General features: G+C 34.3%; 1 protein-coding gene across 1 annotated transcript in view; it reads left to right on the forward strand.

Annotated features, from left to right (window-relative positions):
• Positions 1 to 12,656, forward strand: part of LOC118186273 (uncharacterized) — a 133,048-nt gene that overhangs the window by 117,154 nt on the left and 3,238 nt on the right. The window contains exons 3-4 of the mRNA XM_035356364.2: positions 2,911 to 3,278; positions 6,860 to 8,910. Of these exons, the coding sequence (XP_035212255.2) occupies positions 2,911 to 3,278; positions 6,860 to 8,910 (2,419 nt within the window). The remainder of the gene's footprint in view (positions 1 to 2,910; positions 3,279 to 6,859; positions 8,911 to 12,656) is intronic.

Here is a 12,656-nt window from a genome sequence, read left to right on the forward strand (position 1 = left end):
AAGCAACTTTGCTGATGTCCAAAATTATCTTTTCAGATTCAAGAAACACTGCTCCCAAGCTGATAAGCTGAATTTATATGGACTGTTGCGTAACATCATAAAACATAAGAAACACGAATCAATATTTTTAATACATATGACACAAAAAAAAAAAGGTATTGTGGAACAAACAGCTGAGATAATAACAAAACGAGAAATAATGAGAATAATGTTAGGAAATAATAAAAAGAAATAATATGAGAATAATATGAAACCAGGAAATTTTAGGAAGCTGAGAGCTCGGAAACAAATAGCGACTTCCCTTCAATGCAGGGAAGGGGATCTCTACCTGACCTTGTACAGACATGTCAGAAGTCGGCATTTAGAGTTTAGAACAATAAATATAATTCTTCGAACTGTGTAACTTCCAAAGTTTGATGTGTTCAGCAAAGAGCTTTCCACCTTCTCTCTCAGATTTTCTAGAGGTGTCTAATGCGATTAAAAGTGTAGATTTGTTGTAATTTTTTGTAAAATTCCTCAACCAGGTATTTACTACACAGATGCTGTTTATCGTCTAGAAAATAATCTAAATCTACTTCAAAAATTGGTACAGTTGTAAAATTTTCATCACACTATTTCGAGAATTGTCAATCATCTGTTGAATGCTGTAGAATACACATTCAACTAATCATTATTTTCCATTTCATAATGTCTGCCTTTCCTTCAACTGTTGTATTAAGACAATCCTGCGGAATATTTCAAATTCCTGTCCCGTTTCAGTGTTATACGGCTTATCACCAATGGGAAAACATGATTGTTGTAGACGTCATAGTAAGTTTTGCAAACAAAGTATTGAACAAAAGTGTTGTTTTGTTCAATACATTGTACAAATGTTCGTTTTGTGTCGGCGGTAGATGAAAGCTCTAGACACATAGATCTGGCTTACATTTACGGAGAGGAATTGTTTTAGAAAAGTAATTGCTTCTTTTTGTAAACCTTACCCGAACAAATATCGGTATTTGCGTGTGATTGTAGGTGATATACACATTTCTTACACTAGAAATTCCAAATTCAGAGGGAAAATATTTTTAATGTATAAGAGCAATGATTCGCGCGGTTAACTTAGTAGCTGCAACGCGAATATATTTTAATAGCTGTTTGGATACAAAAGATTCAGACTTCTTTGCCATAGTTTAGCAGAGATATAATGATAATAAAATATCACACCATCGTAAACATTTTTCTGCCTAGAATATTGCTTTCATATTCATGCAAGTCCTGGGCATAGTATTGTATTAAAATGCAGTCTTACGTTTTCTTAACCAGTTAACTGTGGCGCCGTCGTTGCGCACCGTTTTGTGTCACCAGAATATGACATGTATATTATACCAGAATATACATGACGTGGATATTCGTCAATCGCAGAATAAGTTGCGCTGGTAAGATATTGCATGAAAAAAATGGGTTTATTTTATAAAATTGAAAATTTTATTACTAATATTTACTTGTGCGAGCACCTTCGCGTAAGGTTTTTTTTTTTTTTCTCGATGTTCCGGGTATATAATTCGGAATACCATTCTCGCCTAATTGGCTTATATTAGATCTAAATGGCCGAGTTTGTGTCGATTTATTTCTTTCAATTGGATACGTTGCAAAAGTCAATAAGTTGAGCAAAAAGTTGATGCTCCATTATTGATGCTCCGATAATGCTCCATTATTTTTATATAATCTGAATGCATCCAGACATAATGTCTAAGAATTGGAGAAATATCTTAGTAATACTTTTTAAGTCGTTTTCTTGCTGTGGAATACGCTATGATAATTCCGTCGCTCATATCCACTCCACCCATTTTTTTATTGTAATCAATCACTAGCTCCGGTTTCTTTTCTATTTCTCTGTTTCTATTACATTGCTTTATACGCGCGTTGCTCACACTGCTTTATACGCATGACGAGTATACTCGTCAATACACAAATTCGTGCCGCTTCTCCATGATAAGTACACTCGTCAATCACAATTAACTGGTTAAATATCATACATTTTCTGAGAAGCACTTTTAGTATAAATCATCTGTAATTGAGTTGTACGAGGTTTGCAGTGTAGGCATTAAACAAGACTAAAAGTAACAAATCTAGTCTAAGTCTACTGCAGTGCTCAGTTTACATGAATAACCAATTATTCTAGCGGATACTCGCCAATTATGGCTTTCTAAGCAAATAGGCACAACACCTGAGCTTACAAATAACACTAACATCAGATGGCTGCAAACTGTTGTAATTACATAGCACATTGAAGTTTTTTTTTTTCAATTCTCTCGCTGCCATTGACGCCATGTGTAATTATGCCACTGGCATGGGAAATTTTTTTAAAAGAGTTTAATGTTTATTTTATGATAGAATTATCCGTAGATTTTATGCATTGATGCCGAAGCTAAATGACAGTTGTAGGATGTTGACGAAATAACTTTATAGCAATAGTTTATTGAACGATTGTTAGCTGTTAAAACAAGAGACTTTTAAACTATTATCAAACAATAGTAACTAATACCTTATTTTTAGAATATATGACTATTATTATCTATACATTTTATGCATTTATGTCGAATCCATAGTTATTTAACAGTTCTATGCTATTGACGAAATTTTATAGCATTAGCGTGTATTGAAGTCTGTTTATTGTAAAAATAAGAGACTTTAAGTTATTACCAAACAACAGCCTTCTTTTTATTCCATCAAATATTACTTGTATCCTTCTCACATTCTACAACTAATTCAATAATAAATTGAATGATTTGTGGATGAAACTATTTAGAATTAAATTGCTTCCATGCGTTTATAGGAACATTAGTCAATTTAATTTTCCTAAAATATTATTTCTTACAAATATGAAATGTTTAACAAAGAAACTTTAAGAACATCTTTTTTTTTCAGAAGTCGAAGATGAGATCTTCAGCTCCAGTCGTAAGTCGTCTGCAACAGCTTCCAGCGACGATTCCCAGACTCAGCTAAAACATCAGAACCTTGAAATGGATTCCGTGCCGAATTACCAAGAATTTGATGATAATAGCAGTCAAGAGTCCAAAGATTATTCCAAAAACAGCGCCGAAACTATAAAAGAGAGTGAAACACCATACCCAACGAAATCTCCTCAGCGAATATCCACAACAGAAGCCACAACAGCCTCTTCTCAGTACGAACAAAACCGCCAAACGACTTATTCAGACAAATCTGCAGCTGGTCAAGATTCGTCAGAAAGTGCCTCGGAAGATCCGCTATATGCCAGTGATGAGCACAGCAAGGTGAGACTATTTAAAACTTCATAAAATTGCTCACATGTTTATACATTTATTTTGCACCACTGGAGGTAATAAAAGTACTGATAGTGATGCATATTATAGTCTGTCAAATCATGCCTAATTCATATTTTTAGCCTAAAGGGGAGATAGCTCAGAAAGTTCTAAACATCATTTCGTGGTGTTTCACTATAAACGGCGAATCACGATATAAATGTTTTCCGCCAAATATTATCGCCCTGTATTATATATAAAGAAATTAAATAATGAAGAATCTTCATGAATGTATGTTTTTTGCATTGTAGGAAAAAAAGATAGTACATAAAGCCATCAAATTCTGAATAACCTAATCCTCCATCCGAACATAGGAACGTGAAAGCTCGAATTCTGTGTGTGTTTTATTACCTATTTAATAAAGCTTTAAAGAATTTTTGATTAACAAACTCAAAGATATCAAAGCGAGCAGTGGCAACACATTGTGCGGAATAAAATATTTTTACCTCCAGCGCGCGAGGCTGTCTATCGGAAATTTTTAAAATATGCGAAGAACATGATGCGTATTTAATAGATAAAGGTCTCTCACAAAAATTTTAAAGTCCCTTTGGGTGCAATATGAAATCTTTCGGTTTTTTTTCTTCTTTAATTATAGTGCAAAGTGTTCGAAAAGTTATCTAGAAGCCATATTTCCTTAAATTTCCCTAGGCATGTGCTTAGTTGCAAGAGTTTTCAAAATAAAGCAGCAAAATAAGTGAATACCGTACAGTAATGGGTCCACAAACGCCCGAGCATAAAGTCGCTTAAACACTAGTAGTTTCGACTTGGACTCGATTGCAGGCAAACGGGGATGAATGAGTGGGCGTTTTCGTTGCGTTGCCCGTGTGTAACACGTATACGAGCCAGTTCATTTGAAAACTCCGCCGCGAAGGCGTACCTTCCCTGAAGCAGATATTTCTAATGTGCTTTGTCATAATATACTAAATGTTCAGTTTTGTCAATAGGAACATTATAAAATGTAAAATCTTATGGCGTTTCCATCGAGCAACACGTGCACTAGGTAAAATAGTTAAGATTTAATAAGCTGAATAGCTTAGCATGCAAAATTCGAAGTAATGTACGTACTTTGATGAATATTTATAACGAGTGATATTTTCTTAATATGGTACTGTATCTAGTATGGTATGGAGAAAACATCTTTCAGAACAGCATTTTTTAAGTTCCTTGTAAATTTCGTTTAAAATCTGAGAACTTGCTTCTTAAATTTAGTTTAATGATAATAACAATAAAAATCATTAAAACAAAGTCCATAAATTCACTGCATAATGTATCTGCGAATCTTCATGGAAAAGTATGAAACTTGCAAACGCATAAACGTTTTATTGAATGGAAGTTTTGCTCTATGGAAATCGTACAAAATGTTGAATTCTGTATGTAGGACAAATAGTTAAACCACAATAATTAAACTGTTTCCATTTATTTCTCTTCCATTCTATTTAAAACAATTTGTAACTGGAAGTCCGTATCTTGACCTGTTATTCGTGGAAATGAAGTTTGTAGCTCTTTTTTCGAATACTATATAGTCCGATGTAGATAATTTCATTTGTGATAATTCTTTTAATTTTACTCTTTGAGTTCCCGGAATTAAATTTTCTGTTGAATCAAAATATAATCAGATATATTTTTCCCTCCATAAAATATTTAACTTCATTTTTTTTAGTTTTTCAAAATGTTGGATTTTATTCTTGATGCGAATTAATTTCTTTGATGAAAGTACAAAAGTTTGACCATTTTTGTCAATATATATGAAACATCCTTTTTTTCTAAATACAGCTATTTAATCGGAACTGTCAAATGTCCTGCAAAGCATAGTTAAATATTGTTTAATTGTGTATAACTTTATATGTGCAACGGCCCACCAACGGCCGAGCGGTAACGTCGCTGAACACTGGTAGTTCGGTCCGAGGTTCGAATCCCGCGAATGGGCTGGCTGCATGGTTGTTTTCGTGGTTTTCTCCATGTGTAACGTGTGTACGAGCAAGTTTTCCTTAAAAAGTCCTCCACGAAGTCCTCCCTTAAGGCAGATAGCCCTCGAGTGCCTTACCGTAATCTAATAATCTAATAAATTATATGTGCATCAAAGAAACAGATACTACATTGTCTGAAACTTTTAGCCTATATTCCATTTTAGAGTTTCAGCAAATACAAATTCTTTATTGTGGCGTCACCAAAACCACTTTCTTGATTTTTCCCATTACTTATATTAACAAACGCTTCACATTTACACAAATCCTAGCAATTTGTGTAATGTTTCTTAAAAAAGTTTGTTTTGGTTTATGTGATTAAGAGAAACCGAATTATTTGCCCACTAAGCCTTGAGAGTTCTCTGCCTAAGGGGAGGGATGCTTTCGTGGAGGGTTGTAAGGGAAACTGGTTCGTATACACGTTTCACCTTGGGAAAACCACGAAAATGCCCTTGCAGCCAGCCCATTCGCGGGATTCGAACCTCGACCCGAATTATTTACATTCAGCAACTTTACCGCTCGACCGCTGGTGGGCCCTTTATAAACGTTAAGCATAATATGCAATGAGTTAAGCAGAATAAGCACTTAATATGCAATGAAGGAAAATACATGTTTTTAGAATCCACATCTCTGCTGATAACATTAAACTTTGCTAAGGTTATGGTGAATATTTTGTCCTACATTTTTGGACGCAATTTTTGGACGATGATTTTTTTCCTATGCTGTTCCGTTCAGAACGAGCTGTAGTTAATGATTCTTAATTAAATGTCCTGAATTTAATTTAAATTTTATTTGCGGCTCCAGTTATTTTAAAGCCTTAAATGAAGTATGAAAATATTTCTTGTAATTATATTGAAATTCATGATTATGAAAATATTTCTTGTAATTATAAATTTCAATCCATCAGTATGAAAATATTTTTATAATTATATTTCAATGCATCTAGATGCGCATCTTCCTTTTTCTATTATTCAAAGAGTAAAAATATTTGGTTTCATTGGATGTTAATGATATATGCTCTTGCCGAAAAGGAGAAACAAAAAATTTTCAGGATTTCCATTTTGTTTCTTTCATCAGGAATGGCTCGTTAACAATATTCGGAATTTTTGCTCTTCCTATTTCTTCCCTTGTACATTAAAATCTATCCACAAGTACTAATTTTTTCATTTTTTAAGGAGCATTCTATTTAAATCTTTCAATAGACTTGCATGTTAACATAATACCGATTTCCTTCTTTCATGGGTATAAAATACCTACCTGTGTTTAGTAAACTGCAGTTTATTGTACTAATTTCCATAATGCCAATTATACTAATTTCTTCTGCTTTAAGGCTATTTTGTAAAAGGTAAATAACATTTTACAATACATGAAATTTCCAATAATTTTCAGTTTCAGTAAGTTTTACATTATAAGGAAGCATCCGGCACTTGTTCAGGTGCTTAAACTGAAACTTTTTAAGCTGAAGATAATTTTGAAGATACTATTTTAGAGGCATTCCTTAAACTAATTAGCACCAATCTTTAAGAAAATATTTTTTTCTTCTTGATTAACGATAATCTTTTATTTCAGATACCATTGGATAATTATGATCCTCAAGAACCAAAATATGAAGAAGCTGCTCCACCTCTGATTGATTCAGAAGGTGGCATTCATATTGCAGATGGTGGTCATGGTCTGGATGCTTTCGGAGGATTGGCGCATTTGCCGGGACTTGGTGATTTCCGAGTACTTGAGAAGCCAATTTACAATGCAAATACTGGTAATCAAGATCGGGACCAAGATTACCAACGTAATAAAGAAACAAGCTTGTCCACTAAGCCTAGAAGTTTGGAAAGTTATCCAAATAATGGGCAATCAAAAGATCCAGATGTAATAATAGATTATTCCGATGGTAAACAATTAAATTACGATTTTGAAGAAAGAAAAAAAGGACTCCCCACTCCACCACCGACTATTTTTGATGATAACGTAGATCACATTGACTATGGCGGTTTTGATATCATAACACCAGTACGCAAAAATCCTGATCAAAGTGCTGTATTAGCTAGAGACTTACAATTATCTAAGGATTCAGATTTATCCCTCATAGAAAGGATTCCAAATTCAGAGCTTTCCAGAAATGGCCAAAAATCAGATAAAGATGCAAGCATTCAGAGCAAACCTGCAGTTCCTCCAGTAACGTCTGATACAATAGATTTCCAGAAACTCAATATTAACAATGATCGTAATCTGAGGACTTCTAATATCACAATTCCGGAAATACAATTTGATGACCATCCTTCAGATTTCGGATCTGAGGTTCCTCTACGAACACAACCTTCATCACAAGATAATCAAAGAAATAAAGATATAAGGGTCATTGATTTGACAAGAATAGATAATCAGGCAGATGAGAAGAAAAATAATGGTATAAATTTAGATATTATTTTAAATAATGGTAGAAGTAGAGATCCAGATGTAGAATACCCCCAGAACAATCGTGATGGACAAGAAGACTTCAGGCGTTTTAATGAGGAATTTTCAGGTACTCGTGAACTTAACAGAAATACTCCACCCTTAAGTCGATCTCAAGAACAACCTAGTCGTGCAATTGGGGACGTGTCAAGGACATTTGAAGAAAATAGTCAAGAAGACAATGTAAAAGTCGTACCCTCTGTATCCACTGGTGCCAAAGATACGTATTCAGAAACCAGAGATCGAAGTAGTAACGAAGAAAGTAGAAAGCCTGGTACCGTACCTCCTCTCCATACTAGTAATGAAGATATTACTTTAGATCAGCCATTCCAACTCGATTCTGTAAACGCGAATTTTGGGATATACACCGGAGTTCAAAGACAAAGCAAGAAACTCGATACAATACCAGATGTGATTGAATCTCAAAGCATTACCGATATTCAGAAAGAAAGTGCATTTTCTCAGAGGCATCCAAATCATCAAAATGAACAGTCAAACAAAAAGCAAACTGGAGATCCTCAAGTAAAAGATATCTTATTTCCAGAAAGGTTTGATGAAAAGTCTATTGAGTATGATGAATATGGTACTTCTCAAGACCATTTCACTGGTGATTACTATACAAGACAGGAAACTCCTGAAGTAACAACTAGATCTAATGTAGTAATTAGAACTCGTCCTACTAGACCTCGGAAGTCTACAACGACCACTACTACGACTACAACAACCACAACTCCAGCACCTATTAAAATTAGAACTCGTCCTCCTATTAGTCAAGTTGTCAAACCAACCAAACCGTCTTACGCTGCTACAACTCCAACCAGCCCACCATCTAGACCACCCAATCAATATCCAACACCTCAACCTTATACTCAAGCCCAGAAGTGTGACCCTAGAAAGTGCAGGCTGCCAGATTGTCGCTGTGGAGGTTCAGACATCCCCGAGGGTCTTAGAGTGAACGAAGTTCCTCAGCTCGTTCTGTTGACATTCGACGATGCTGTAAATGACCTCAACAACGACCTTTATGACGAACTTTTCAACACAGGCAGAGCAAATCCTAACGGATGTCCTATTTTGGGAACTTTCTATGTGTCACATGAATGGACAGATTACGGCCAAGTTCAGACTCTATACTCAAAGGGCCACGAAATAGCATCCCATTCTATCACGTAAGTTGTACTTTGAAATGCACCATTCTTTTTAAACTCTTAAAGTACGAGTAAACGGTCTCAAATATTGAGTAATGCTTTTTATGCTTTCATTGCATAAAAGTGAAATTATGGCACAAAATATAATTTGCCGTTTTACCTGGATATAAGTAAAGTTTCTTATAACCATGATAAAGCAGGATATCTAATGAATGTAATGTAACAAGCCATTGGTATAGAAGTGTCTTCTTTCTGCTTTTTCATGAAACAATTTATATTGAAAATATCCCTGACATTGGTTTCAACGACTCGGTCAGTTTAATGAGCTCTTATACACATTTTCACTTACCTATTTTTTGGGCCTTTTTTTAAAGCTTTTTTGCACTTTTAGATCATTTATAATAGCCACGTAACAAGTAGTAACTTTTCATATATGCGTATGATTAATTATAATATAAATTTTAAAGCATTATTAGTTTGAAAATGGATAGTCAATGCATGAAGTCCTTTTTGCAAACTGCGTGTAGCGTCTTTTGAGATGAAATTCTTAAAAAGTTGTGATCTGAGGGGAAATGATATTATAACAGTTTGGTCTCCGACATCTGTTCCTTCTGAGACTATGAATCTTTTTGACATATTTGTAAGGCTTTTGGAGCCCCCAGCGGCCGAGCGGTAAAGTCGCTGAACACTGGTAGTTCGGTCCGAAGTTCGAATCCCGCGAACGGGCTGGCTGCATGGGCGATTCCGTGGTTTTCCCCATGTGTAACGTGAATACGAGCCAGTTTTCCTTAGAAAGTACTCTACGAAGGCATCCCTCTCTTTAGGCAGATAACCCTCGAGGCATTGCCATAATCACACATACACTGTAAAGCTTTTGGATTGCTTTGTAGAAACTGACTTTTCAAACCCCATTTTTCAACTCTTCTTTCATTCTTCGTTATGATATTTTTTTAACTCCTGATACGACTTCAGATCTGTACTCTTTATATGATGAGATTTCTTGTTATGCATCAAATTATAAATAAGAAAATAAGAAACATTCTCATTTTTGTTTCCAATAGACTACTTTAAGATATATGGATGACATGAACATTTTATTGCTGTTCGGTCACTGAATTCGTAATGACAAGTATTCCATTACTATAAAATTTGAAGACTTCCACTTAAGCTTTCTGTAAGCAGACGCCGTTACCACGAAAGCAAATTGAGAACTATTGTCCACGTGTTAGTTTTGCAGCTTCAGTGGGATTACTCATTCTTTCAACTTTGTCGCTGAAGTCTACTGAAAACCGAAACGTTATCCGCATAGTTTGTAAAGAAAACGTTTCATATATTTCCAAGTTTTAATTATGAATTATTTAATACCCATGAATCAGTTGTTATGTAAGTATCTTAAATCAAATATATAATCGTGAAAAGATTAGTGCCTTCAATAGCACTTAAAACATCTAATACCACTTTAAAAGAATTTTTCCAAGTGGTTCATACATTTCTGGTGTGTATACGAGCCAGTTTCCCTTGGAAAGTCCTCCATGAAAGGCATCCCTCCTCTTAGGCAGATAGCCCTCGAGGCTTTGCCATAATCACACATACACATATACACATACATTTCTGGTAGTATGAGAAATTATTTTTAATCCAAAACGATATTAGCCCGAATGGGCTATTGGTCTCGAAACGGGATTTTGCGTCATCCACTGTAAACGGCGAATGAATTTTCAAATCGTGCGTCATCAAGTATTATCACCCTGTATTACATTTAAAGAAATTAAATAAAAACTGCATGAATACATGTATGTATGTTTCTCGTATTGTGAAAAAGCAACGGTACCTAGAGGCGTCAAATTCTGAATAACGTTGTTTTCACTCTTTCGTCACATTGTCGAACATGGGCACCTAGAAGTGCTAATTTGGAATTTGTTTTATTACCTATTTCATATTTTGTAAAACTCTAAGGAATTTTTGATTAACAAACTCGGCGATTTCGAAGCAAACTGTGGCAACACTGAAGAGAATAAAACTTTTTTTATCTCCAGTGCGTGAGGCTGTCTATCAGAAATTTAAAAAGAAATGGTGTTTTGAAATATTTTGTAATTTTGATGTTGATTTCAAATATATGTGGAATAAGTATGAAGGACGTGACATTTAATTAATAAATTTAAGGCAGAAAACAATTATAAAAAGACAGTTTTACAAGCCACCCTTTACTAAGGAAACTGAATATTGATTTGATAAACTGAGAAGGAACTAAAGTAGAAAAATATATGCCAACACTTGCCACGACATCGGAAATTTTAATCTTATGCTACTAGGCTGTTCTTAAAAATTTTCAATTTTGTTGTTGAATTTATGACATAAGTGCGAAGAAAATGATACTTAATAATAAAGTAAAAAGACAAAGCAATGGGTTAGCTGGAGTAAGTTAAACAACAGACTGGTAAGACTGCAAGCTCAGGGAGAGCGTTAAAAAAAACCTTAACAAAACCTTTTGGGCGACAATTAAAATCTGAATGCTTTCGGATTTTGCTCTTAATAGTCTGTAAATGTATTTATCAAAACTGAAATACAGCACAACATTTTTAATACTAGTTCCCCGTTTACGTACATTCGCAATTAATTTCTGTAGAAGCATTCCCAATTAATTTCTATAGAAAAATACTTTCAGCTCAGCACTTTTAATTTCAGTATTTTGACGCTTTCATTAATTATCTAATTACTTTTAGACGTGTCTTTATCCCATAAAAATTTGAAAAGAAATTATTTAAATTATTTATCTTTCAAATATTATGAAAAATAAATATTATGAAATATAAATATTATGAAAAAGGCAAAATATTAAAACCCCTTCGAGCCGGGTAGCGAAAACGCGTGCTTATCGCGGAGGCCGTCAGTGTCTTCCGCGAGCGTCTCTCCAGGGCCGGGGGCTTTTTTGCTACTAAGCCTAAATCCATGAAATCTCCGAAGTATCAACGCATTGTTTAATAATGCTCTATAGAGTATTTAAACGGCTTATGCTTTATAGATATTTTTATATGTATACTTTAATTACCTTATTTCTTGTTTAAATGCATATTTTACACATTTTATTTTAATTACTCACCATTGTATGACTTTTAACATTATACATCTGAAAACTAAATATATTACTTAAAATTCTCTTTTCGTATGAAAAATTTTAAAACGGGGATCTACACACAGTCCTACGTTACATTCCTTGAACTCGTAATAACTCATTTGCCGTTTTGGAGGATTTTTCTGGGAATGTGAACAAACGAAGCATCGTCGTCTCATTTTCTTATCAGTCTCTTCTGAACAAAGTTTTGGAAAATGTCTTTCAGTTAATCTTTCAGAATCAATATCAGAATATCTGAATTTCAGAATCAATATCTGAAATATTTTGCATCATTTCTGCTATTTCATGCTCTGTTAAACATTTTCGACGCTTCGACATTGTAACGGTAAAAACAGAAAGAATTCACTCTAACAAGATCTAATTATTTTCTAAAAACTGAACTGTAAACCGAAATACTCAACGCTTTAGCGCATATAAAACTTCTACTTACAATAAACAACTACCACGTGCGAATAAAGTGCGATTTAAAGAGACGTCATAAATCACGCCATTCGGAAACATTTAGTTCCCCGTTTGTTTATATAATCAAAAACACGTGTATGTGAGTCATGCTTCTCTCATTTCGAGTAGAAGGTCTAATGTACATGTATCTGAAACCATATGGACATACAGTGCCATCTTGTGGCAGAAATTA

This window comes from Stegodyphus dumicola, chromosome 9 (genome assembly GCF_044657685.1).
Source record: "Stegodyphus dumicola isolate Sdum_Otavi_A_Nest chromosome 9, ASM4465768v1".
NCBI lineage: Eukaryota > Metazoa > Arthropoda > Arachnida > Araneae > Eresidae > Stegodyphus > Stegodyphus dumicola.